Source organism: Muntiacus reevesi, chromosome 2 (genome assembly GCF_963930625.1).
Source record: "Muntiacus reevesi chromosome 2, mMunRee1.1, whole genome shotgun sequence".
Taxonomy (NCBI): domain Eukaryota; kingdom Metazoa; phylum Chordata; class Mammalia; order Artiodactyla; family Cervidae; genus Muntiacus; species Muntiacus reevesi.
This window is the reverse complement of record NC_089250.1, coordinates 104,964,338-104,992,302: the sequence shown is the minus strand read 5'-3', so window position 1 is coordinate 104,992,302 and position 27,965 is coordinate 104,964,338. Positions and strand designations below refer to the sequence as shown.

At 50.6% G+C, this 27,965-nt stretch overlaps 2 protein-coding genes across 2 annotated transcripts in view; one reads left to right on the top strand and one right to left on the bottom strand.

Moving 5' to 3' along the window:
* The first annotated feature begins 726 nt into the window (after positions 1–726).
* TACR2 (tachykinin receptor 2) lies at positions 727–11,648 on the top strand. The gene is made up of 5 exons (XM_065922491.1): positions 727–1,118; positions 2,717–2,911; positions 6,283–6,436; positions 7,039–7,235; positions 10,561–11,648. The coding sequence occupies exons 1-5, from the start codon at positions 727–729 to the stop codon at positions 10,775–10,777; spliced, it is 1,155 nt and encodes a 384-aa protein (XP_065778563.1). The 3' UTR covers positions 10,778–11,648.
* Positions 11,649–12,992: 1,344 nt separating this feature from the next.
* The window catches only part of HK1 (hexokinase 1), a 70,665-nt gene continuing 55,692 nt past the window's right edge, over positions 12,993–27,965 (bottom strand). Inside the window, exons 14-18 of the mRNA XM_065922487.1 lie at positions 26,325–26,424; positions 21,090–21,273; positions 18,881–19,036; positions 15,479–15,712; positions 12,993–13,877 (exon numbers count right to left, since the gene is read on the bottom strand). Coding sequence (XP_065778559.1) covers positions 13,733–13,877; positions 15,479–15,712; positions 18,881–19,036; positions 21,090–21,273; positions 26,325–26,424 — 819 coding nt within the window. The 3' untranslated portion in view covers positions 12,993–13,732. The remainder of the gene's footprint in view (positions 13,878–15,478; positions 15,713–18,880; positions 19,037–21,089; positions 21,274–26,324; positions 26,425–27,965) is intronic.

The following is a 27,965-nucleotide window of genomic DNA, read 5'->3' as shown; positions in this document are numbered from 1 at the left end:
CTGCCACCCCCCACTTTCCCTGGGTCTCTCCCTGCCTCAGCAGCCAGTCCTAAACCTTTCCTAAGAGACGAAGCCGGGCCATCCACGCAGGAGGTGGGACGAAGGGTGGAGGCAAAGCCCCAGCTCGTGAGAAGACAGCACCTCTGCCAAGGCCCTTGCCGCCCCGCGCCGCACGGCCCCGCCCGGAGAGCAGCGGGAAGACCGCCCCGCCTGCACCCCAGCGCCTGCAGAGACCGCCTGCTGCACAGCTGACCTGCCGCATCCAGACAGCTGCTCTGCGCACCTCTGAGCCCTGATGGTCCCTGAACCACATCAGGAGGAACCTGGCTTCGAGTTTATCACCAACTTACTACATGACCTGGGCTGGTCCCCACTTGGAATCTGTTTTTCCATTTCTGCAGTGAAGACGCAGGCTGATGATTTATAAGGATGCTTCTTACTCTGAATCCACGTCTTGGATTCTAGATATCCACGTGACATTGGAGAAGGCTGGCCAAGACATGGGAATCTGAAATGCCTAGGGCTCTGGACCCAGCTCTCTGCTCAGCCTAACTCATCTCTGTTTGAGACTTGGGAGTGACCCCCCCCGGCTCCCTGGACGCGCCTGGCTCGGCACCCACTCCTCTGCTCCCCGCACTCAGAGAGGATTTGTGTGCTCCCACAGGGCACCAGGGCCTGGAGGGAGCCAAGGAGCCTTATCCCTTGTCCCCAGACCCAGAGGCGGCCATGGGGGCCTGTGTTGTGATGACTGATATCAATATCTCATCTGGCCTTGACAGCAATGCCACCGGCATCACAGCCTTCTCCATGCCCGGCTGGCAGCTGGCACTGTGGACCGCAGCCTACCTGGCCCTGGTGCTGGTGGCTGTGATGGGTAATGCCACAGTCATCTGGATCATTCTGGCCCATCAGAGGATGCGCACGGTCACCAACTACTTCATCGTCAACCTGGCCCTGGCTGACCTCTGCATGGCTGCCTTCAATGCTGCCTTCAACTTCGTCTATGCCAGCCACAACATCTGGTACTTTGGCCGTGCCTTCTGCTACTTCCAGAACCTCTTCCCCATCACTGCCATGTTCGTCAGTATCTACTCCATGACTGCCATTGCTGCTGACAGGCAAGAAGGGGCAGCGGGGCAGCTGGGGGGAGCCGGCTCACTGTGTTGGCTTCAGAGAGGGCAGATAACACGCCCCTAGTCACACAGCAAGTAAGGGTAGAACCCAGGGAATTAACCGCCTTCTAACCTGTTCATGATCCTAAGCTATGCACCTGGAGTAGTCTCACAGAGGACTGTGCAACTGAGACGAGAAAGGGTAAGGTTAGACATGAGAAAGAACTTTGCCCTAGATGGCTGTTCAAGGCTATAGGGGAAGAGCAACAGTGTTTTAGGGACCTTCTGGAGTGATCTTCTCTGGAGTTGATTTTTGTTTTCGTTTCTTTCTTTTACAAGGAAATTGCTTATATTGTTTCCTATTCCTAGATAGATTATATGAGGGGGGAAATTAAACACTGCATGCAGTTACCACATAATTACGATGGGGCCAATTACCTCCTGGGTGCTGATCTCTGGGGCTGCAGACTGAGCCTCTGCAGGGGATGGGGGCAGGAGGGTGGAGGAGTGATCAGTCGGCAGATCTTAAAGTCACCTAAGACTTTTTCGTTCTCCCAATAAATATTTGAGGCACTGTTTCAGGCACTGGGGAACATACACCAGTGGGAAAAGCATGGTCTCATGGAACTTCCGCCTTAAAGGTCAGGTGGGGGGTGGGTAGTATGGACTGTAAAGGGCAGGGTGGAAGCCAGGAGTCCAGACAGGCAGGAGGCGGTTGACTAGTAACTCAGGGGAGGGAAGATGGTGGCTCAGGTCCAGATGGTAATAATGGAGACTCGTCCACTCATTTCTTCATTCATTCTTACGTTCAGTGCCCACTATGTACAGATACTGTTCTGCACATTCAGGTAAAAACAGATAAAGATGCCTGCCCTGGTGAAAATTCAAATAGAAACACAAGACTAAATAAACTATATATTGTATTTTGAGGTCATGAGGGCTATGGGAAAATATTAGGACGGGGATAGGGGATTTGAGGCGCTAGGGTTTGTGTTTTGGAGTGGGGCAGGTAGTATATCAGATATCGTGTCAGGATCAGCTAAAGGGTGGGATTTGAGCTTTGTCTTACTGTTCTGGCCATGTCTCAAGATTCAGATTAATCCCAGGGAGGAAGACTCGGGGGCTCATCTAGGACCAAGGTCCTGGGAAGACTCGGGGGCTCATCTAGGACCAAGGTCATTTCTACATACGTAGAGCACTTCCTCCACTGCAGAGAGCTGGTGGGCAGCTGCTTTGGGCTTTGTGCAGAAGACCTTTGGGCTCTGTTAAAGTTTCTGAACAGAAGAGAGGCTGTGTTGCTGAGGAACTCGGCAGGGCAGAGCTGCAGGACAATGCCCCAGATGGACTTCTGGTGTGGCCACACTGCCCTCTTGTGGCCTTCTGAGAGCATGTCCACGCTCAGAAGGAGGTGACGTGGTGGACAGAGGTTTAGGGCACTAGTGGGCCCTGTGTCTACAAGACAGTCACCAGCCCGGCAGCTCTCTGCAGGTCACCAGTCGGGTGCGGGGAATAGGACTGGAGAGTGTGGGCCTGGAGTGGGAAGAGAAGATGCAGGCTGGTCTGATGGGAGTGCACCCCCCACTCACACCGCCCTCTGCTCACAGGTACATGGCCATCGTCCACCCCTTCCAGCCCCGGCTCTCAGCTCCTGGCACCAGAGCGGTCATTGCCGGCATCTGGCTGGTGGCCCTGGCGCTCGCCTTCCCCCAGTGCTTCTACTCCACCGTCACCACGGATGAGGGCGCCACCAAGTGCGTGGTGGCCTGGCCTGAAGACAGCGGTGGCAAGATGCTCCTTTTGTAAGGCCTGGGGGTGGGGGAACACGGTGTGTGTGCATGTGCCTGTGTGTGCGTGCGTGCACATTCACGGGGTACACATGTGCAGTGTGTAAGTGTGAGTGCACTGGTATCTGTGAGTGAACTGGGGACAATGTGGGCACAGTATCAACTAAAAGTGACACTTAGCACTCAGTAAATGTCAGGGCTGGTCTAAGCACTTTACATACATGAACCCATTTAATTCTCATAACAGTATGGGTATGTACTATTATTATTCCCATTTCTCAGATGAGGAAACCAAAGCTCTAAAAAAACTAAGGGCCTGGACCACACAGCTGCTAGGTGGTAAGTCAAGGATTTAAATCCAGGCAGTCCTGCTTCAGAGCCCAGTCTCCTCAACACTCTTGCTTAAATAAGGGGCGTATCAGGGTGGCAGAAAGAAAGGGCAGATGATGGAGTCTGGGGTGTTTTCAGGAGGAGCCTGGAGACAGCCTTGAGTTGAGGCAGGCACCATGGGCTAGGGGATGGGGGCAGAAAGCAGAACTCAGACACGGTGCCGCCGCAGTGTGACCCTGGGTAAGTCCTTTCCTTTTCTGGGCCTCAGTTCGCCTACTTCTCACGTGCCTCAGTCATCCCCACGCACCTTGGAAGTTCAAAATAGAGGATAAAGAATTGGTTGAGGTTCTGGGGACAGTATTCGGGTTGGAATCCTGCTCTGTCCCCTGCTGGCTCAAGCATCCTTTGAGTCACCTAACCTCTCTGAGCCTTTGGCCCTTTCTCTTTCCAAGGAGATTCGCAGGAGCACTTTGCTCAGGGACTGTTGTGAGGCACTTGGTACCGAGCCTGCAGCAGAACCTGCGCCCAGTATGTGGTCGTTTAAACGGGAACAAACGAAAACAAACCTGCCAGACTTAGTCCAAGAAAAGCCTGGCTGCCGCAAGCATAAGGCTGTGCAGGCTCTGAGCCCAGAGCCGCCGATCACGGCGACAATTCAGGCCCCGCCCCGCCCCCCGTGACAGCCCTCTCCCCACGCCGGCCCCTGCAGTCCCGAGCACCGGCCAGAAGGCGCCGTTCCTCTGAGCAGCCTGTTCCTGGGGGCTGTTGTGTTTCGAGGCAGGCCCTGCCATGGGTCTTTGCCTTCACCCTGTACCCCACGTTCTCGGGACTCAATGCTCCATGGGCGGTGTCCATGTAAGGACGCGCCCCTTTTCCTGGCTCAAGGAAGGGATGGGAGCAGGACATTTCGAGACTGGCCACTGGGCGGCGATGTTTCTCCACCTCAACATGGAGCTTTTCTCCTGGAGGCACGGGGTGGTGAGAACTCAGGGTACCAACCACCAGTTTTCTGGGGTTGGTGATTTCTGACCCTGATTCAGACAACGGCAGAAAGCAAGAGTGCAGAGGTGGGCTCGGAGGGTATGCTTTGGTGATACTTCGAATTCGGAGAGGATTTGGGCGAAAGCTTGGTTTCTTATGTGTGAGAATTTCTTATTCATTCTTGGGTTAGGGAGCTTCTGAGATTTAGATTTGGGGCTCCATCCTTACAGGCTCACATTCTGTGTGTATGAATCTGATAAAATGACAGACGCCCTCTCCAGGAAAATGCACATACACTTGCAAAATCAAAATGCAAAAAAGGCAGTCTCAGCTGTGAGAGAAGCCATTCCTGATTCTGGCAGGCCCTAGAAGATGGTCCCCAAAGCTCCTTGGCGCTCCCTTCTGGTGGGAACTTAGCCCAGAGTGAATCCCTATCCTGCACCGACCCAAAAAAAGAATGAGACAACAAAGGAGGATCACTCATACTTGGGAAGCATAGTGGAGATTATCTCCATATTTTACAAACGGGGAAACTGAGACTGAAGGAGAGATCTGATTGTCCAAGGTCATGCTTTAAATTAGAGGCTGGACAAGAACCCAGGTCTTCTGACTCCACAGGGCTGATTCTCAGTGAAAGGGAAGTCATTTGGGTGTTAAGTCTGTAGAGCTGTTTCACGTGACACAGACTTCCTGTGCCTCTCTGAGCCTCAGGTCCTCGATCTGGACACTGAGGCAGATGGCTCAGCTAATCCTCAAGGTCTATCTGTGACCTCACAATCAAAGGTGACAGGGGCCTGGCACTCACTGCTCCTCCTCTCCTTACCTGCTCCACAGTAGGCTAGATGGGGATCAGGGTGTCTAGGAGGCCCCAGACATTCTGTTATTAGAAAGTCAAATTCTAAACTCAGGTTTTAGGGGAGATACTTAGGGAAGAACCCACCTGCTCTCCTCCCTCCAGGTGGCAGCACCTCTTGAAAGGGGCCCAGAAAGGCTGGCACATGCGGAGGAGAGAAGTGACTTGGGAACACATCAGTTTTCCTAGAAGGTCACATGACAGAGCCAGGGGTCTGGGGTCCATTCACCAAATGCTCCTGCCGTGGTCTTGCTGGAGCATGACTGCAGCATCACTCAGAAACCAGAAGGGGCAGCATGCATGTCCTCTACCCCAGAGGAAATAAAAAGGCCTCAGCACAGCCCCGGGTGTCCTCCATGGGGACTGGATGAGCACCATCAGTGGTGTTCCAGGCCACTTGCTCACAGCAGAAAGTGTGTCTGCTGATGTGAGCCGCGTTCCCAACAATGCTCACGGTCGGGAAGAGGTGATCCGATAGCTTGAACTGTGTGGCCCGTCTTCACTGCCCCATTCCCTGGTAGGGATGCTGGTGCAGGATAAAACATATCTACTCCAGGAAATCTATCTAGACAGACAGATGCAGATATAGACGATATACATAATCTATCTAATACATGTGTATATACACACATACAATGCATGATTCTGGAAGAAAATATTCCAAGTTGTTAATAGTGGTGGGGGTGGGATATGTAATTTTACTTCCTCCTTTGTGCTTAATGGGACTTCCCTGATATCTCAGCTGGTGAAGCTGCCTGCAATGCAGGAGACCCCGGTTCGATTCCTGGATTGGGAAGATCCCCTGGAGAAGGGAAAGGCTACCCACTCCAGTATTCTAGCCTAGAGAATTCCATGGACTGTATAGAGTCCGCAAAGAGTCGGACACAACTGAGCCACTTTCACTTGAGCTTAATGTCATAAATTTTTAACAAATGTATTGGTTAACTTTTTCATTCCTCTTTATTTCCTCGTTTGATAACTTGTCTGCCACTTGGAATTACTCAGAGCTTACACTGGTGTCCTCTTTGCGGAAAGGGAAGCCCTCACTGGGCACATATGCTAGTCGGTTTGCCTTTAAAAAAAAAAAAAAAAAAAAAATTAGACCAAGGTCTTGGGAGGCGGCCCGGGGGTGGCCTGCCAGGGAAACTCAGGGGCACCGCAAAGTCCTGGGAACTGAGCTCTGGCAGTCGCCAGGTGCCCAGGCCCTTGACTCTCCCTCCAGGTACCACCTCGTAGTGATCGCCCTCATTTACTTCCTGCCTCTCGTGGTGATGTTCGTCGCCTACAGCGTCATCGGACTCACGCTTTGGAGACGCTCTGTCCCGGGGCACCAGGCTCATGGTGCCAACTTGCGCCACCTGCAGGCCAAGAAGAAGGTGAACTCCGGGGGCGGAGGGGGCGGGGTCAGGGCGGGGTCGGAAGTCTGGTCCCGCCTCGGCATCGGCCGTTCCGGGCCCATCCCCGAAAGGGCGCCGCGGAGGATGGGCTCCGCGTGTACCTTGCGTTTGTCCCAAGTCTCTGGCCAGAGCCTTCATTCCTGCCTCCCCAGGCCGGCCGACTTGCCTTTGGTCTTTCTGTCGTGACAGACACAGATTGCAGCGAGTGGGGGTCTTGCGGACCCATAGCTGGCAGGGTCTCTCCTAAGGATGGGGTTAGGAGCGAGAGCTCATCCACTCCCCAGGGAAGGGAGCTGCTTTGCTCAAAGAAGGATCCAGGACGCCTTTTAGAGAAGGTGGCCTTGAACTGGGCTTTGAGGAGTGAGGACTAAGAAGGAAAGACAGCAGTGTGAGCCTAGAGACCAGCCTGAGCAAAAGCCTGGGTAGCAGGTGTTCTGGGGGTCTGAGGCTGTGGACGCAGAGGGGACCTGATTATTGAGGGCTTCTCAGGCTGGCATGAGGGGTGCCCCACCCCCATCCTCAGGAAGACTGGGACTTGGGGCGTCCAGGCTGAGGAGTGACCCAAGTGTCTCCTGGACCAGTTCGTGAAGACCATGGTGCTGGTGGTGGTGACGTTTGCTATCTGCTGGCTGCCCTACCACCTCTACTTCATCCTGGGCACCTTCCAGGAGGACATCTACTGCCACAAGTTCATCCAGCAGGTCTACCTGGCGCTCTTCTGGCTGGCCATGAGCTCCACCATGTACAATCCCATCATCTACTGCTGCCTCAACCACAGGTGAGCCCTCACCCCAGCCCCTCTCCTCAGCCTGGCTCCATCTGGACCCCCCTGCACAGCTTCTCCCACCCCCATGGGATTGCCATCCTCACAGGGATCCCCCAGCATAATCCTCCCTCTTGTCTGGGCCTCGCTTGAGCCCCACCCCCTCCCCAGAGCTTTGCCCAATGCCTAGGCCACAGCTTTCACGTCCGCCTGCTCCTGCTCTTTCTTCTGGGGGCTGCACCTGGGACAAGGAGAAGAGAAGGGGGGACAGACAGATGGAGGGAGGGGCAGAGAGGCAAAAGGACAGTCAGAGAGGGAGGAAGGAAGGAGCCAGGTAAAGGAGGGAGGGACTTGGCTACTTCCCTGGTGGTCCAGTGGTTAAGACTTTGCCTACCAATGCAGCGGGTGTGGGTTTGATCCCTGGCTGGGGAGCTAAGGTCACACATGCCTATCAGCCAAAAAACCCAAAACATAAAAAAGCAATATTGTAAGAAATTCAATAAAGACAGGAAAAAAAAAAAAAACCAAGGAGGGAGGTACTGATGTTTTTAAGAGCTTTCTACATTGAGGACGCACTGAGGACTGTCAGTGGGCAAGGACAGTGCCAGCCGCAGCAGAATGAAGCACTCAACCTGAGGCCTGGGGCCGAGGCTGGAGGGGAAACAGGTTGCTCCCTGGAAGATCACAGGAGGGGCTTTCAGGGGCGCTGGGAAATGACCTTGGCAGAGACTGCCAGGGAAGGAGCCCAATTCTTACTCCCCGCCGCTCTCCTACCTCTAGAGTCTCACTGAGGGACTGGCATTTGCTCTGGAGCACATGCACAGGTGGGAGATGTTGGGCCAGGCAGGAGCCTGGAACGGTGGGGCCAGGGAAGAGTCAGTGAGAGATGAACTGAGTCCTGGCCTTAACAAGGCAGTGATGTGAGTGACATTGACCCTGGGCCTCTTTTATCACCTCTTTGCACAGATATCCAGGTCATTCATAAGGCCAGTAGAGCCTTTGTTGCTCAGACATCCTACCCACCTGGGGCAGGCCAGAAGGAAGTGAGAGACTGACTTTTATCTTTTGAATGTTTAATAGGCACCAGAACCCTCCATTGTCTCCTGACAGGCAAGTATACCCCATGGACTGTAGCTCACCAGGCTCCTCTGTCCATGGAATTCTCCAGGCAAAAATACTAGAGTGGGTTGCCATTCCCTTCTCCAGGGAGAAACCTGCCTCTTCTGCATTGCAGGCATATTCTTCACCATCTGAGCCACCAGGGCTACCCGTGTAATCGGATGGGGGTGTTATCCCCATTTTACAGATAAAGAAACTGAGTCTCAGAAAGGAAGACTCTCCTAAACTCATACAAGAATTCCGTGTGTCTCCAAGGTCTGTAATCTCATCCCTACATCACACATTTTTCTCTCATGCAGTTGTAGAAGTGAGAACTTAGAGACAGGGACTGTCACATCATGCCCCCAGCCTTCTGTGTCTATGCACAGGTACCCAATGACACAGTCCGTGGGAGTCTGAACACGCCACGGCTCTATGAGTTCCTGAAACAACCTCTGTTCGTTCAGTATTTGAAGACACCAGCCCTGCAGTAGGACTGTTCCTCCTGGTGCAATCTTGTCTTCTCCAGAAAATAATCTCCAGTGGCTGTGTGTGCCAGCACTTTTCCAGGCCCTTTGGGATACCCTGGTGAACAAAAACAGTGATCCCTTTCCTCAGGGAGCTGACCTTCTAGGGGGAGCAGGTGGAGATAGACAATAAGCAAACCTAATGAGTCAATAAGTCACAGTGTGTATTAGGTGATAAATCCTATAGAATAAAAGAAAAAGGAGAACTGGGTAAGGGAGGACAGGAAGTGATGGGGGAAGTAATGGGCATAAAGGTTGCACTTTTACAGGATGGTCAGGGTAGGCCTTACTGAGGGGCCTTTTGAGCAGACTTGAGGCCTGAGTGGGCCCTGGTAGCTGTCTGGATAAGAGTTCCAGGCAGAGGGAACATGGCAAGGGGGAGAAGCAGGGAGATTAGGCAGTTGTAATAGTCCCACCAGGCAAGAGATGGTGGGTTTAGATGCATGAGAAGTGGTCAGAGTCTGGAGATTGCTAAGGTAGAGTCAACAGAATTTGATGGAGAGGAAGTCAAGGATGACTCCAGGTTCTTGGGTGGTCAGTTATCAGGAGCTGAGATGAGGACGACTGTCAGGGGCATGGGGGGAAGAGGATAGGGAGCTCAGGTTGGGACATGCTGAGTGCAGGTATAAGGGACAGTGGCCATGAAGCTCCCATAATAAAGGCATTTATTGGGCTGCACCATGGAATCTCTAGAGCTACAGGGGGAAGAACCAACGTCAGGTCCGCGCTTCTGAAACACAGAACCTTGCATCTCCTGGGAACAGACCACTCAGTTGGCCTCTGTCTGCACCACACAGGGCCTCATCTATTTCTGTTCCTGACAGGACAGTGTCTACCTTCTGCCAGCTCCGTCTCACTTCTCCCACTCACTTTCTCCTTCCTCTGATCTCTCATTTACATAGGGACCCTCGTGCTGCCATGGGGAAAGCTCACTTATTTTTTAAGCAAATGTCCCCAAACTTAGTAGTTCAATGTGCATATTTCCTTTCAAAGCAGTCCCCTTGGAGAGCATCCTCATTCCAGCCAACATTGCCAAAGCCCCAATTTCTTAAGATTCCTCTTTGTATACTCCTTTAGAAGCCAATTAACAAATCAAACAAGAAAATCTGTTGTGTTATAATTGTACTTGGTTTGTTTTTGTTTGTTTGTAATAACAAATGGTCTTGTCCAGCTTAATCACCCACTTCAAACTTGGACTTGGCTCCAGATTACTTCTGGCTGCTTCCAAAACCCCAGTCCTCTAAAGAACGTATCTCTGAGCTTTTTTCTTTAATTCTTTATTTATTATTCTTTATTTGTTTTGGCTGCCCTGGGTCTTTTTTGCTGCACACCAGCTTTTCTCTAGATGCAGTGAACAGAGACTGCTATCCAGTTGCGGTGCACAGGCGTCTCATTTCAGTGGCTTCTCTTGTTGTGGAGCACAGGCTCTAGGGCACTTGGGATTCAGTAGTTGTGGTCATGGGCTTAGCTGCACAGTCATGTGGGGTCTTAGTTTCCAGACCAGGGATCGAATCCTCGTCCCCTGCATCGGCGGGAGGATTCTTAACCACTGGACCACCAGGGAAGTCCTCCAGAGACCCTGAGCTCTTAGGAGTGAATTTCCGAAGCAACTTTCCTCCGAAGGGGAGATCGGCTCCTGGAGGTGGGGCAGCCACAGGGCAGTTCCCATACTGTTTCCCTCACTCCATTTCTCAAGATGACCCTCCACCCCTCAGGTTTCGCTCTGGATTCCGGCTTGCTTTCCGTTGCTGTCCATGGGTCACGCCAACCGAGGAAGACAAGATGGAGCTGACCCACACTCCATCCCTCTCCACAAGGGTCAACAGGTGTCACACTAAAGAGATTTTTTTCATGTTTGGGAATGTGGCCCCCTGTGAGGCTGTCAACGGGCAGGCTGAAAGGCCCCAGGCTAGAGTGTCTACTGAACCCTAAAGCCTAGTGCCTGGCTGCAGGGGGAGGCTCGGGACCTTTGAGAAGTAGCCAGTCGAAAGAACAACATCTGAAAGTTTGGCCCATGCTTCACCCTTGAGTATATCAATGGAAAGATGAGATGGGGCCAGGAACTCTGCAGTGGGTACTACCTTTCCCAGCTAGCCCTTCAAACAGTGCTTCAGCGGATCCAATAATTCAAAGAAGACAGGGTGAGCTAACACTTGTCTAATCCAGGAGTTGCAAGGTCAAATGCCTTCCTGGGGCATACAACATAATGAGTAAATTGAACCCAGTATAAAAGTTGTAGATATATTGAGAAAAGATAACTGACTTCCAGTGTTGGGGCAATAGGGAATGGTGGGGACTGTGGCAAACTGGAGGGCATAGGAATCCAGAGGGGACAGTAGCTGATCACTTCTGGGCAAATGCTGCCATGTGACTGATCCTCTCCATCTTTCAAGAAAAGCCCGAAATCCAAATTTGTGAAACTTCCAGAATTGTTAAATTTGGCTCACATTTTTATAAATGTTGTGCGAACCAAACAAAACACACCCGTGGGCAGTACTCAACCATGACAGTGATTTATTATCAGGATAAAGACACAAGGAAAGAAGCTTCTGAATTTTGCAAAGCCCCTAACCTGTGAGCCAATCCAGGGCTTCTCTGCTTTAGCATCTAAGAACCGAGATCCACCCCAGGGGAGGTGGTGGTTAACGGGTCAAAAGGAGGCTCAGCTGGGTGGTCTCGAGACAAAGACCTTCACATTGCCTTCTTCTTTCAGTTGCAAAACTACTTTGCAGGGAGGCTGTGAGGATGATGGGAGGGATGCCCATAAATCAGCAAGTCCAATACATGTTAAGTGCTTCATAAACAGCGTGTGTGCTCAGTCACTATGTCATGTCCAACTCTTTGTGACCCCATGGACTGTAGCCCACCAGGCTCCTGTCCGTGGGATTATCCAGGCAAGAATACTGGAGTGGGTTGCCATGTCTTCCTCCAGGGGATCTTCCTGACCCGGGGATCAAACCTGTGTCTCCTGCATTGACAGGCAGATTCTTTACCACTGAGTCACCTGGGAAGCCCTCATAAACAGCAGCCGTGACTTTCATTACTACCATGGCAGCCGTCTGACATGAATGCCTCTGCAAGTCAGCAACACAGCCGTCACCCTTACTTCTGCTCGAGAGGCTGGCAGGCAGAGAACACCAACTGTCCCATCCCCTAGAAAGCTCCAGGCCCAGCCGGGTCCACACCTCACCCTGCCTGCTGACTCACCTTCCCTGCCTCGGGCCCTTCCAGAAGAACCACGTAATGCTGTAAACGCACACCTAGAGTTTAATGTTACCTGTGTTCTTCACAAAAATCACTGTGCCGTAGGCGCTGGCAGTGCCAATAAAGGGACCCTGGTCTCACCAACCAAGTGAACATGCAGTCAGTCCTGGGGAAAACCATGCAGAGGGGTGACCATGGCAGGGGAGGCTCACACGGCACTGCAGTCACAGGTTCCAGAATGCGGGCGGATGTGGGGTCCACTGACAGCTTGGGGGGAGGAATCCAAAATGGCAGCCACAGAGTGGAGCAGCACCCTCGAGGCTGAGGTGGGGCAGGGATGGAAGGGTTGGACAAGGGCCAGTTTCCCATAGAAGGGGTTAGTTTTCGATGGCTGGCGGGGGGCGGGGGGGGCGGGGGCGGGGAGAGCACCACAACCCTGCTACGCAGGGCTGCTGCAAGGCTTCATCTACTCAGGGCAGGGGGTCTCTTCATCTGTTGGCCTGGAGTTGGCGGACAGGATGATGAAGGCAGGACTTGCTCGGGAACAGCGGGAGCAGCGGGGGCCAGTGTTGCCCCGTCCTCTCGGGAAACCCAAACAGCCCCTGCAAGCCAAGCTTCTACTTTGTTCCAGCTACGGGTGAGGAAGGCAGGCTGTTGGAAGACAGAGGCCTTTACCTTCTGAAAGGGGTCAAGGCGGGGGTGCAGGAATCCCTCCCCAAGACAGGCCCCTGGGGCTGCAGCAGGGAGCCTGGAGGGCAGGTGCTAGAAGACATGGGGAGAGCACACAAGTCCTTGAGCCAAAAGAAGGCTGCGGGCTAAAGAACACAGCCTTCCTTTCAAACTTCCGACCCAGAAGGCCACAAAACCCCCCAGGGTTTGGTATTTGCCACATACATCCCCCAACATCCTCCCTGCTCCCCAGTCATTAAGCGTCACTCGGGTCTTTGAATTGGTACAAAGTTTACTAGGTCATACAACATGGCTCACAAAAGCGATGGGTAATTCCAATGAGCGTACTGTTTCTTGATTGGTTCCTTTTACCCGCGTGGAGACAAGACACTTTCCCGCAGGACTGCCCACCTCCCCTCCCCAAGACAGACAGAAAGCAAGACTGTCACAACGTGGCTGTGACCAGTTCCACGGACACACAATTCGGTGGCATTGCCATGCCCAGATGGGACACCAGACAGCAGTGGGTGCGGGGCCGGGAGGAAGTGGCGGCCGCTGCACCCAGGGGAGGAGAAGTCCCGGCAGTGTCTGCTGGTGATAATACATTGCACATGGGGGATGGGTCCCCAGGGACGGGCAGCGGAGGCCCTTAAGGCCTGTCAGATGGTGTGACTTTTCATCTTGGGCCAATAAATAACTGTTGGACGAATGCATAAATTAGAAACGGACGCCACTAAACTTCACACGTGGGGAACATACGACAGGTTGAAATCAAATCATGCAGAGTGGCAGGGCAGGTGAGGAGAGACCTGGAGGGCAGGGAGATTATCAACAGCACACACTCTATTTTGTACCCTACGTTACGCGCCGTTAGTGGGCTTCTGGTTTCCTCCCTGTGGTGGTGCAGGCGGGCTCTGGCGCCGGCGTCTCCCAGCACAGCTCGCTGGGCAAAATAAGGGGTCGCTGCTTGAAGAGAGGAGTGCTGGAAGGGCAGCAGGCTGGGGGTGAGGACTCTCAGCTGCTCATTTCTTGCCGGAGCCGAACGCCCACCGCTGTGATGAGGGCGGCTCCCTTGCCGCTGCCGTCTTCAGATAAGAGGAAGGACACATTACACTTTGGTGACAGTTCCTTCACGGTTTGGTGCATGATTCTGGAGAAGCTGAAAAGGACAAAAAATAGAGATGGGTGGGTAGAGGAATAGGAGAGATGCCGGACCCACCTGAAGATGCTGAAGCAGCCAAAGGGAAGGAGGGAAGTGAGAGGGGTGGGGCTGCTCTGAAGCAGCGGAGACTTATTGAGAATGGCTAGGAGGAAAGCGGGTTTACGGCCAATCTGATTACAATTTGCAGCAGGGAGACAAGAAGGAGAATCCAAAACGAGCTCCTCTGGACAGCTCTGAGGGCAATGGCATGAGTAACACACCCAGACAGCTCCCATCCTCACAGCCTGAGGATCCTAGAGGACTGAAATCCAAGAAGGGGTTGCCGAGACCTGGGCGTGGACCACTGAGGCAGGCCAGGCCGGGTCAGCTGTTCAGCTCAGCAGGCTTCATGGAAACAAACATCACCCATTCCTAGCTTGCAGCCCTCTGAGACTCCAGCCCATCAGCACCTGAAGCTGACAGGGAGCCTTCCTTTCTGCCCCCAAGTGAAGCATAATCTCTAAATGAGAGGCGACTCTGGCTTCTTGCATTTTGTGCTGCAAATGAGATAGGGCCAGGTGAGAATGCTCAGGGCAGCAGGGCTCCTAGAGGTAATACTGCTTGCCTTCTGCTGAGGATCTGCTAGTGTCCCACACTTTATATACGTAATGTCCAGTCTGCCAGAGGCTATTATCCCGCAAAGAAGAGGAGACTTGACAGAGATGAATCAGCTGAGCACAGCTTATAAAGGGTGCCGTCAGGATTAAACCCAAGCCTGTCCATGTTGGGCTCCAAAGACTAGCTCTAAATAAACACAGTGACAACAAGGAGAGCAGCGAAGGTGAAGAAACAGGTGGGGATGGAGCCGGACAGCCTGTTCCATCCCAAGCCACGGCCGTGAGGTAGGCAGGCAGTGTCCATGCTGAGTTGGGTAGGCCTGCTTTCAAGTAGAGTAACATTATAGCTGGTTTACTTGGGAACGGTCTCAGTGTAGTTATTAGTAGCCCTCTCTCGACTGGCCAAAGTACCTCTGTTTCGACAATAATAAGGTCACTCCATTCCTAAGAGCCCAGCTTTGAGACATGCCGCGGGTCAAAGAGCAGAAGGGCCCACCCCTTCTCCTCCAGCATGGGATGTGGGACTCCAGGCCAAAAGGAGGTTGATCCCACCCGCCTCCGTGGTCCAAAGCCCAGGGCCACGATTGCTCCTGCCTTCCAAGGCTCTTGACAGAATCTGATGTAGCAGGTTAACAGGACAGTGGGTCGGCTCCCTTTCCTTCACTCCCTCTCCCCACTTCTAAAAAATAGCTTCTCCACCAGGCTGATGGGTAAGCCCGCGCCCACCCTTACCTGCTTTCCTGCTCCCCACCCAGGATACAAGGGGCCCGGGAGGAGCAGCAAGCAGGAAATGTCAGGGCCACAGGGTGAGCTGGCCAAGTGAAGCCACTTCTCTCTGCGTCCCTTCCTCGTGCCAAACAAGCCCCGCCCTGACCGCACAGCCTGCAGGCCGGCTGTGTTCCTGGTGAGGAGTTTTACTGGGCGGTGGGAAATCACATCCTGGTGTCCCAGCACCACAAGGGGCCTCGCCCATGCGCCCACCCCAGCGGAAGCCGCACTCACTGCGGATGAAGCTTGTAGAGCGTGCCGTCCACGCCCACAGTCACGTTGAGGCGGTCCAGCCCCCTGTTTTCGCGGATCTTATCCACCACGGCGGCCATGCCCGCGCCGCACAGCTGCGCCGCCCTCTTGGACACCACCCCGCACACGGTCTTCACGAGGATACTGTCGTCGCACGTGCTGTTCAGGCCCAGCTGCTGGAGGATGGCCCGGACCTGCAGCAGCGCTAATCGGTCGCTGTGGGGGACGAAAGTCAGGAGGCCAGATGAAAGGGAACCCGCCCGAGAGCAGCAGGGGCCAGCCCCAAATCAGAGCTTATCCACGAAAAGGGTCAGGGGGTTTTCTCTTCCCTTCAAAATTATATTTTTTTAAATGACCCTCGAAGTATTACAAGTTGTCGAAAAACTGGCAACTCTAGAAAAGTTAAAATTGGAAAATTAAAACTATCTACAACCCCAACACTGGGGAAGACACTATTAAGGTTTAAATGTATTTCCTTCCAATCTATTTTTCTTGAATATCATTAAAATGCATGTGTTTTGATATGTAAATAGGCTTGTCATTTATTTATGTTTAAATTTTTATTTTATACTGGAGTATAGTTGATTAATGGGCTTCCTTTGTGGCTCAGCTGGTAAAGAATCCACCCGCAATGCAAGAAACCTGGGTTCAATCCCTGGATTGGGGAAGATCCCCTGGAGAAGGGAAAGGCTACCCACTCCAGCATTCTGGCCTGGAGAATTCCACGGACTGGATAGTCCATGGGGTCACAAAGGGTCAGACATGACTGAGTGACTTTCACTTTCACACAGTTGATTAATAATGTTGTGGGCTTGCCCTTTATATATGGTTTTCTCTCTTGCTTTTTTCTTCATGTATCTGAGGTAGTTCCTACCTCCTTATCCAAGACCAGGATTGAAAAAGGCTGCCAGAGTATTCCATTCTGGAAATGACCATAATTTATTTAGAGAAATTTAACTTGAAATTTTTTGCTACTATAAAGTAACCCTCCAGTGACATTCCTGTTTATAAGTCTTTGTGTGCAACTCAGATTTTTCCTTTAGGATACATTTCTGAGTCAAAGGGCTTTTGACCCAGAAGCCAAGTGCCTTTCTGAAAGTTGATGCTTGGTCTCCTGGGATATTTGTCTCCTCATGAGACTGAAAGAGTTGACAATGAAACAAGGACGATGACAACAACAGTGACAAGAGCAGTGAGCCTTTTTTGAGGACTTGCTATGTGACAGGTGTTTACATATATCACTTCATTCCTCTTCCTAACAGCCAACTGATCCAAATTTGATTGTTCCCATTTTTAAAATGTGGCAATTGAGGCTGGAAGAGATTGAGTAACTCACCCAGAGCTCACAGCCAGGTCAAAGCAGGTCTCAGGACCAAACTACCAAAGCTCTCACCCACCATGCCATGCTTTGTATCTTGTCATATAGAATGCAAATGTTTTCTTTGTTTGCTGTTTTGTCTTTTAAGCTTGATGATTGATACTGTTTTTAACTTACAGAAACCATGCAGCTAAAATTTGCAATTTTCTCTTTATTATTTCTCCCTTTGATATGACACTTGAAAAGACCTTCCCCAGCACTTCACACCCATCAGGATGGCTATTATTAAAAGAAAAATAAAAACAAAATAAATAGTGTTGGCGAGGATATAAAGTTGGAGCCCTTGTAAATACTGTTGGTGGGATGTAAAATGGTACAGCCACTGCGGAAGAGTATAGCAGTTCCTTCAAATAAATAAATAAAATAATTATGTGATCCAACAATTCCACTTCTGAGTATATACCCAAAAGAATCGCAAGCAGGGACGTGATCGTGTATTTGCACACTCATGTCCATAGCAGCATTATGCACAACAGCCAAAAAGTGTAAGCAACCCAAGTGTCCATGAATGGATGAATGGATAAGCAAAATGTGGTGTATACAATACAAGGAATTATTCATATTCAGCCTTAAAAAAGGAAATTCTGATACATGCTACAACATGGATGAACCTTTAAGATACTATGCTAAGTGCAGTAAGCCAGATGTGAAAGGACAGATGCTGTATGATTCCACTTACATGAAGTCACTAGAGAAGTCAAAGTCATAGACACAGAAGATAGAACAGTGGTTGCCAGGGGCTGGGGGGAGGGGGATATGGAGAATTAGTATTTAATGGGTACGGAATTTCAGTTTGGGAAGATGAAAAAGTTCTGGAGATGGATGGTGCTGATGGTCGAACAACAAAGTGAATGTATTTAATGCCACTGAACTGTCCACTTCCAAAATGGTCACAATGATAAAGTTAACGTTATGTGGATCTACCACAATAAAAAGGGCTTCCCTTGTGTCTCAGCTGGTAAAGAATCTGCCTGCAATGCAGGAGACTGGGTTTGATCCCTGGGTTGGGAAGATCCTCTGAAGAAGGGAACAGCTACCCACTCCAGTATTCTGGCCTGGAGAATGCCATGGACAGATAGAAGTCGTAAAGAAGTCCATGGGGTCGCAAAGAGTCAGACTCGACTGAGCGACTTTCACTTCACCATGATAAAAAAAGTATTAACAAGAAATATTCACTGATATTTTCTTCTCCTTATCTGGCTGCTATTTTCCACACTTGGCTCGTGGGTGAACTGCGAATGAAGAGAGAAGGAAGTGGGAAACTTGGTTCCCTATCAAGGCCCCTCCCTCCCCTGAGGCTGTGAAATGCCACCACTCTGAGTGCTCAAGACCTCCAAGGTCAGGGTGGCTGTCTACAGCAGTGAGCACTTTACTGCATGGTTCTGGTGGGCAGTGGGTTTCACCTGCAGGTTACAGACCCAGGCTTGGGGGACAGTGAGGAGCAGGCCCTGGCCCAGTGCCGCTATCATGACCATCCTAAAATGTAGGAGGCTCTTGCACAAGCGCTTTTGCTGAGCACTTTCCTACTTTCTCCCACAGTACACTGTGCAAGATGGAGATGGTAGAGATGAAACATTCACTCCATGTAAGAAAAACAGGAGGAAGACAGAAGCAGTTCGCTGGGACACTGTGGGTGGTGAGCCCTGCATCCCCAGCTGCCTTTCAGAGAAGAGGGTGAGGTCAGACCAGTGGCGCTTGGCTCTTTTGGACTCGATGCACCTTCAACTCAAATATCTGTGATGCACCTTTTCTATCCTGAAATGTAACCTACTTACACACAGGATGATTTCAAACAAATCAATATAATGCCCTAACATACAGAATTAATAAAAGGGAATGATTTACAGTAAAATTATGGAACTTCAACATGCAACTGCTCAGGGTATACTACTCCAGAGAATAAGAAAACCCTCACAAACAGCCAAAATGTCCCCTAGATTGCCTACCAACCCCATCACAGCCCCAGGGCCAGGTCCACCTGTGACTTGAAGACCCTGCCCACTCACCTCTCGATCTGAGAGAGATACTTGGTCTGAAAGAGGCCCCGGGTTTTCAGCGGCTCAGAGATCTGCCCCCGGAAGAGGAAGCCCCTCTTGGCGAAGTCGATCAAGATGTTGCGGACAATCTCACCCAAGTACATACCGCTGATCATCTTCTCATATCTGGAACGAGAGGAGGGAGGCTGGAGGATCTCTAGGAGGCCTCTGGTCTCACAGTAACCATGGGCACCTTCTTGTGCCTCACGGGCATCACCACCCCACACACCCAGCCCTGTGCTCCCTGGCAGAGGCAAAGTGCAAGACCGGGCTGAGGAATCCCCAACCCTCCCAGGATCAGATGCCATACCTACCACCAGCGCTGTTTCATGGCTGGATCATCCTCTTCCTCACCCAACTCCCTGCCTTTGCCTGGTGAAATCCCACTCAAGTTCCTAGCTCTCAGTTCAACCATCACTGCTCCAAGGGGTCTGCCCTCCCCACGGTTCACCTCCCTGTCTCAGCTTCCAGGCACCCTCCCTTCTTCCCAACACACACGGGCCCTCCGCCTCTCGGCATCCCTGAAGTGAAAGCCTCGAGGGGACAGAGCATGAGTATCTTGCTCAGGTTTGTGTCCCAGGGCCCAGCACAACACACTGCTGCTCTCAGTCAAGCGCTCAATACCTAACTGGAGAACTAGCAAACAGCTTCAAGGGATAAGACAACACGGGGAATGTTTCCACTAGATTTTTAGAAGGTTTTGCCGCAACCCAGGGTACTGGTCAAGCACCCACAGACTGGGGGCCCCAGGTGGCCACCACACCCCTGGGGGCCACCTCTTCTTGGGGTTTTTAATTCCTGCCCTCTCCATGTCCAGGGGTCTCAAGAAATGACAAGGGGTTTAACTACTTCCATGCACACACCCCATCTCAGGGTCCCTAAGCTGGGGAGGCTCCCCTGGAATCTGGATACTCCAGAAGCTCTGGGGTACTCCACAGAAAAAAAGAAAAAAAAAACAAAAAAAACCTAAGAAATAGCACACCTATCATCAATTCTCACCTAGTCTTTCTCAGTCCATCAAGGAGACACTTCCTTGGTGTGGAACATTTTGGTGCTGATATGGCTCTAACCCCTTCCAACCCCTACAGATCTCCCTTTTAACAAAGAGGGTCTTCCTGTAGAGCGTTTGGTGGGCACAGTAGGTAGGACTGAAATAATGCTCTTCTTCACTATATCCATTTTATGGTAATACTGGTTTTTTCCTCCCTCATTAAACTCAAGAATACAAGCTGACTTAAAGAAAAACATGCAGCATAGGTGGTATTTGGCAAAGACATAAATCTTGAGGTTAGCCGGTCTGCCACTTATGTTTGAGAGGTACTACCCCAGCTCTTCGTTCTGCTCCTGGGGACGTGACTTAGACCACCCCATCTTGGCTGTGGCAGAGGATGGCCTGATCCCTGGGAGCCTGAGACAAGAGATCATTTGTCTCTTTGCTGGGAAGGGGGAACACTGCCATCTTGGGGAGGGTCCCTGAAACCCAAGCTGCAAAGCTCCAAATAGCCACTAGGTGTTGCAAGAGGTCTGCTGTGGAAGGCTAAACGGCGGCAGGCCTAAGCCTCACCCCTGACCTGGAGCCCCCCACTCCCATCCCCACCCCCACTGGCAACATCCTAACTTCCCTTGCCCATTAACAAGTGCAAGTCAAGTGTGTTCTGCTTCCACTAAACAAGGGAACAGCCTGCTGACCAAGAGGTTTCTATTAGTCTATGGGGAGGAAACATAGATACAACAGCAAGACCAGAATATTCCAGAATTAACATGGTCACTGAGAGGATGGTGCTGTACCCAGAGGAGGCACCTGGACAGAACATCAACCCGGGCCATCTTGTACCACGTGCTGTGGCCACCCCTAAGCTCTCTGTTCTCTTTGGGCCAAAAGAAAAGGTCAGGAGTTAACCTGAGGGACCACAGTCTCCAGGTTCTGTGCAAAGCCCCCTCCCACTAGAACCTTCTTCCACTGTAACAGGCAGGGGACTGCCTAACCCTGGCAGTCCAGTGGTTAGGACTCCACGCTTTTACTGCAGGGGGCCCAGGTTCAATCCCTAGTCAGAGAACTAATATCCCACACGCTACATGACTCGGACAAAAAATAAACACAGGCAGAAACATAGCCACGTGCCCTGCCTGCCCCCCCACCCCCTGCCACCGTCCTGTCTCCTCTACCAGATGGAATTACCTTTGCTTCCCAGAGTTTAGAGAAAACTCATCCACCAGTTTGTCATAGATTGTTCTGATATCATCCAGACACCCGTTGTCCCCAAAGGCACCCCACTCCATGTTGATACACATTTGTCCCTGGTTTCCTTCTAGCGTCTCGACGTTTTTCATTTCCTCCATGTAGCAGGCATTGCTGCCAGTCCCTGAAATACATAAAGTGGGGAATGAATGGCCATGTCACCATGCTTAGTGGGGAGTGGGACTGCAACTAGGCCTGGGACTCTACTGAGGCACGCTTCTGAGATGAACATTTACTTTCCCTATGTCTTCCAGGAAAATCTCAAAATATAACAGGAAAGTTAGAGCGAAAACTGCCCAGAGCATTTGATTAACTCACTTTATACCAAGGCATCAATACTAACAGCCTCATATGTTCACCTGTCCAAGCAGGGCTGCTGCTGCTGCTAAGTCACTTCAGTCGTGTCCGACTCTATGTGACCCCATAGACAGCACCCCACCAGGCTCCTCTGTCCCTGGGATTCTCCAGGCAAGAACAATGGAGTGGGTTGCCATTTCCTTCTTCAATGCATGAAAGTGAAAAGTGAAAGTGAAGTCGCTCAGTCGTGTCCGACTCTTAGCAACCCCATGGACCATAGACTACCAGGATCCTCCGTCCATGGGATTTTCCAGGCAAGAGTACTGGAGTGGGTTGCCATTTCCTTTTCCACCAAGCAGGGCTATGCTTACTTTAATATAAGACAGTGTTAGAGCAAACGGATGCATCTTAAAAGTGGTGGAGGTTTATGCAGCATTCAGATTGAAAGGGTATTTCTCCATTTCTCTTTCCCTACCCCCCCAACACACTGGCCACAGATACAAACACACACACACACACAATATATATATATATATATATATAAGTATATATATATATATATATATATATATATATAATTGGGCTTCCCAGGGGGTAAAGAACCTGCCTGCCAAAGCAGGAGATCAGTCAGGAAGATTCCCCTGGATTAGGGTATGGCAATCCACTCCAATATTCTTGCCTGGAGAATCCCTTGGGCAGAGAAACCTGGCAGGCAACAGTCTACGGGGTCGCAAAGAGTAGGACACAACTGAAGCGACTTAGCACACATGCATATATAAAATACTATTAATACATGGAGGGGTTGTCTACTATCTAGCCACATATATCCATATATCTTTTCTTATCAAACTTGGTCATGGACTCTGCCTGGATAAACTCTCCTGTGTGTTCTACAATGAGGCCTGTGGTTAGTTCACCGAAGGACAGCGTCCTGAGCATGTCCAGGGTGTATTTCTAAAGCAATGGTTCCTCACCATTTTGTTATCACAGATCTCTTTGAAATTCTGATGATTCTCCTGAGAAAGGAACTTCCCTGGTGGTCCAGGGAGGCTAAGATTCTGTGCTCCCAGCGCAGGGGGCTGGGGTTCGATCCCTGGCCCGGGAACTGGTAGTACTAGTGGTAAAGAACCCTCCTGTCAATGCAGGAGACATAAAAGATACGGGTTTGATCTCTGGGTCCGGAAGATCTCCTGGAGGAGGAAATGGTAACCTATCCCAGTATTCTTGCCTGGAGAATCCCATGGACAGAGGAGCCTGGCAAAGAGTCGGACGGACACAACTGAATCAACTTAGCACACACACTCCTGAGAAAAGGGACATTTCCCGAGGTGTAACCACACACTGTATACACACAGTCTGACAAATGGATTCCAGGGAGTCAGAAGCCTCTGATTTCCATCCCTGATCACCCAGGGCAGGGCTACTCAGAGTGTGGCCCCTTAAAGACTAGGGTTGGAACCCAAACTGTTTGCTGTTCTCATCCAGGAGGATTTAGGTACAGATGATGGGAGGAAGTGTTCTAAAACTTTCATAACAGTTTTAATCACCAGATATCAAACTTGTGGTTGTTGGCTTTGTCTCACTGAATGGATGGGAAATTTAAAAACCAACCAACCAACCAAGGAGTCCCTCACATAGATATTTTTCTATATACCGGAATCCCCTGAGGACTTGTTAAGATGGATTTCCTGATTCAGGAGGTGAAGGGTGAGTCCCAAGACCCTGCATTTCTAATATGCTCTCAGGAGATGCTTATGTTGCTGGTCCGTGGACCACACCTAAGAGTCACAAGGCCCTAGAGCACCATGGACCCACCCTGGGTGGGATGCAGAGGTAGATGGATTTTCAACATCATTAAGGGACACAAAGACACCCCTACCAAGTAGACAAGTGGGCTCAGGTTGTTTTATGCCCTTTAAAGAAACTTAAGTAGAATTTGCAGATGCTTCTGACTGTGTAACTATAAGCAGCTGGGTAGGCGTCCCCAGAAAAAGACAAATAGGCATGACTTTCTTGACATTAGTGAAGCCATTTTGGCCTAATGAATTTTGTGATCTAAGTTTGGCCACAATTCTTGCTCTTCAACAGGTCTCAGTAATAATGATCTTAAGGGACAAAAGAACAAATTATTATCAGGCAAGAGAAATAACAGTAGCAAAAATAATAAATCAGTTGTAAAGATTCCTAGTTCTGTTTCATGTTAAAGAATTAGCCTGAAGCACTTTCCTGAGCTGTTTTGCAGACTTTAAACCCCCCTCAGGCACTTAACTGCCAGATTGTCATGTATGGATGTGAGAGTTGGATCATAAAGAAAGCTGAGCGCCAAAGAATTAATGCTTTTGAACTGTGCTGTTGGAGAAGACTTTTGAGAGTCCCTGGGACTGCAAGGAGATCAAACCAGTCCATCCTAAAGGAAATCAGTCCTGAGTATTCACTGGAGGGACTGATGCTGAAGCTGAAGCTTCAGTACTTTGGCCACCTGATGCAAAGAACTGACTCAGTAGAAAAGATTCTGATGCTGGGAAAGATTGAAGGCAGGAGGAGAAGGGGACAACAAAGGATGAGATGGCTGGTTGGCATCCCCAACTTGATAGACATGAGTTTGAGAAATCTCCGAGAGATAGTGAAGGACAGGGAAGCCTGGTGTGCTGCAGTCCAAGGGGTCGCAAAGAGTTGGACAAGACTGAGCAACTGAACTGACTGAAGGGATGATGATGTTGATCTTTCTCACCCTCAGGACTTAAATCAAATGAAGCCTGGACTCTGTCAACCTTTGCCCCAACTCTATACTGAATTCTCCTCTGCCCAAGCCCAAGGTATTTAATGAATATGCAAATACCCTTAGCTTAAAACTTCCCCAATTTTTCTGTCCTAGGAGACTCTGCTTTGGGAAAGATCCCCAATGTTCCCCTTCTGATTTTTGGTTTGGTTGTGTCTTTTGGCTTGATGCCCACCAAGAAGCCAACCCAGTTTTGGATTAACATCACTGGATTACTTTTGCTTTCTCAGTTCCCTTTTACCCAGAGGGTAAAATTGAGAGAAGAGGCCCTGAAATGGAAGGGATACAAAGAAAACCAAAATATGCAAACCATACTTCTTGCTGGGGAGTTCTGCTCAGAGATCAACTGATGGCAAAAGAGTGACTTTGAAGGCAGCAGAACCCCTTCTACACCTCCCCCACACCCCTGCCCCCACATCTGTGGGTCTGACTCAGGCCGGAAGCAGAGAAAGTGCTGAGTCACTCTAGCTTTGCATTTCACACCTAAGGCCATTCATAAGCAGACAGGGGAAGGGACCAGGAGGAGAAAGCAAGCTTTGCAAAAGAAAGAAAGAAACAAAGCGCCCCAAAGTCACGCCTCAACCAACCTTCCTCTGGAGCCGCTCCTGTCTTTTAAATCTCCACTGAAGCCAAAAGGGGATTAATAAAAGACAAGGTCTTCCTGGCACCAGGAAGGCAGCCTGCTTGGGCCTTCTCCCTATCGCCCACGTCTACGCAGCAGGGTGCTAACCCTCTCTGCCCAGGGAGAGTCTGCAGGTGTTGACTAAGAAACTGGGCCTTTTCTCAGCATTCCTGAGACTAGGAGCAGGATCAGCTAGACAAATGGTTTTCATGCAACCTAAATCAAGATGCTTCTGGAATTCTGTGCTCTCAAGGCCCTTTATATGGGTTATAAAGGAACAACCTGAAAAGCCAAACGATAATCCTTCTGCCTATAATCAAGCAGGACCCCATGGGGCCTTCCCGGGACAGACCCTTCCCCCACACTGTCTGCTTTAGCGCCTCTCTGAAGTGCCTAGATAATACGTCTGAAAAACGTTTCCTGAGTTGTTTTACAGATGCTCAAACCCCTACCAAATGTAAGATACGAGCTACTTGCTGACCTTGGGCACACAGCCCACAGGCCTGCTGGAGCCTAAAGATTGATAATGTTAAGCCCTGTGACACCACCCTGCTGCCTCACCATCAACCAGTCAGAATTGTGCACAAGCTGATCACATTCTGGGACTCCCTCCCTCACCTGGCCTTCTTTGGGACCCCATGAACTATAGCCCACCAGGCTCCTCTGTCCATGGGATTCTCCAGGCGAGAATCCTGGGGTGGGTTGCCATGTCCTCCTTCAGAGGATCTTCCCAACCCAGGGATCAAACCCCCTTTAAAACGGCTTTGCTGAAACCAACTGGGAAGTTCAGACTTTTTGAGCACTGACTGTCCTGGATTCCTTGTGTGGCGCCTTACAGTAAATGCTGTACTTTTATCCTATGCTAATAAACTACCTCTTTTTCTATTAAAAAAAAAAAAAAGTGGTTTTTCCTACACCATATCCCAGTGTCAGTAGATTGGCTTTACTGGGCGGGCGGACCCAGGTTTTGGCTCAGTAACGTGCCTCCCTCTTCAGCAACTGGCGGGCCACTGCTGCTAAAGGCCAAATGGCATCCAGACTGCCCTCCTGGCCCTTCTCTACAGTCAGGGAAAGAGCAGGCTCTGCTTCCTTCCCAGTCACAGACCTGGCCCTGCAACACCTGCCCAAGTCCCCCCATACAAGCCCTCTGAGTTGCCCTGCTGACCAGGCCGGCTCCAGGCACTCCCACCCTGTCCACTGGGGCCATCAGAGCCACCAGGAGCCTCAGTCCCGGAGAGTTCAGTTTCTGACAATCTGCTCGTGGTCAGTTCACAGCCTCGTGGGGTGGGTGTTAGAAGGGGAAACCTCTGGAGAGCCCTGCAGCCTCAGTCCACAAAGCAACTCCGGAGGTGTAAGGGGACAGTGCTGACACATGTACGATGTCACCCACCGAGCACTGAAATGTTGACTCAGGGCCCCACAAAACAGGAAAACCCAGCCTTCCCTGCCGTGGAAAAAGACCTTCCAGGACACCCACCTACGATGAGTCCAACCTCGCAGGTGGGCTCCTCGTAAGCACAGGTCATCATGGTGCCCACCGTGTCGTTGACCACAGCCACCACGTCCAGGTCAAATTCCTTTGAAAGAAAAAGACAGGTTTAGCTTTAGGGGAAGGACATGCACTGCCCAACTTGAGGTCTGCAGGTTCACTCTGCTGCATGCCAGTCAGAAAGCCACTGGTGCGTCATCTGAAACTGTTTCCTCACCAGGTAATGAGATGCTCCTTCACTAAACATCTGCTATTAAAGGTGCATCTGAAGCTTGAACTTGGAAGAAAGGATGCATTTCATAGATGGCATTTAGTACTAGAGCAGCCCAGAGGGCAAGGTGGAATGGAGAAAAGCCAAGGGGTAATGGCCACGCAGCTCTTTGTCTTGGCAGGTAAAAATGATAGCTTTCAGAGGGCGTGATGGAAATGCCAAATCCATGTCTCAGACTCTGTCCAGACAAGCAAGTACACAAAGGCACATACAAGCATTTTTTCTCCGTGAGTCAGGAGAGCCAGGAGAAACAATTGGAATGTAGATCAAAGGGGGCTATGGAAAACCCTATTCAGGCAAACCCTGGAATCCTGTGCAGCCAAGAAAGTGAATGAGGTTGGCCTCTATGTAGTAACATGAAAGACTCCTGGTTTCATAGTAAATGGAAAAAAAAAACCAAACAGCTGTAATATAGTATATATGGAATGACTCCCATTTTTAAAATATGTGTATATTTGTATACACATGGAAAGTACATTGGAAGCACACTAAGATTTTGTGAAATGCGCAAAATGAGTCATCAGATTTCTTTTCAATGAAACATTAACTGTTGTCTAGCATATTCTTCTAGGAACAACCGGCTCCTCTTTGTGCCCATTCATTTCAGCCTTCCTAACTGCCTGTGTATTTATCTGCTCTTCTGAACTGGAGAGACTTGAATGGATTTTTTTTTTTAAACTTCTTACTGATTCCCTCATTAACTAAGGAGCTAATTTTTCATTTTACATTTTGTCAATGTCCTCCAGCCAAAGACCACACCCACAGAAGCGCACCCACAGTGGATAAAGCTGGGCTTCCTGGCTGGGTGGCTGCAACACAGGCAAGCACATCCCATGGGGTGACTCAGGATGTGTTAGAAAGCACAAATACAGGATTTGAGCCTGTGCTGGTGGTTTTAGGGAGGATGCCAAGAAGTGGGGTTTGGCTCTGGACTGGGTGCTGTCAGGACGCAGGGCCATCTCCGAGTGTCTGCCAAGTTCTGCTGTGATGATGGACTGCTTCTATCTCACCTGATTCCATCACTGTCGCAGGGGGGCTGTGATGGGGGCTGTGCCCCGCGACAGTGCCAGGCTGGGCCCCGCAGTCAGGAGCCGCTTTTCCCTTTTTCAAGCTAGAGGAGAGCCATTGCTTAAACTATCCCTTAATAACGGGAAACTGTTCTGATCTTTTATTGCCATCAGTTGGGAGGAACATTAGTACCCTTGTCACATACTTCTGTATCGACTGAATTCTATACAACACACAAGTACAACCTTTCTTGTACAGTGGCTGGTGGGATCTTAGTTCTGCAACCGGGTATCAAACCTGTGCCCCCTGCAGTGGAACTGTGGAGTCCTAACCACTGGGTCACCAGAGAA

What these genes read in the sequence shown, in the direction of transcription:
- TACR2 (XM_065922491.1), top strand. Translation starts at nt 727, where the DNA reads ATGGGGGCCTGTGTTGTGATGACTGATATCAATATCTCATCTGGCCTT. An exon ending in GGTGGCAAGATGCTCCTTTT is followed by an intron (nt 2,912 to 6,282) that starts GTAAGGCCTGGG and finishes CTCTCCCTCCAG; the next exon opens with GTACCACCTCGTAGTGATCG. An exon ending in ACCTGCAGGCCAAGAAGAAG is followed by an intron (nt 6,437 to 7,038) that starts GTGAACTCCGGG and finishes CTCCTGGACCAG; the next exon opens with TTCGTGAAGACCATGGTGCT.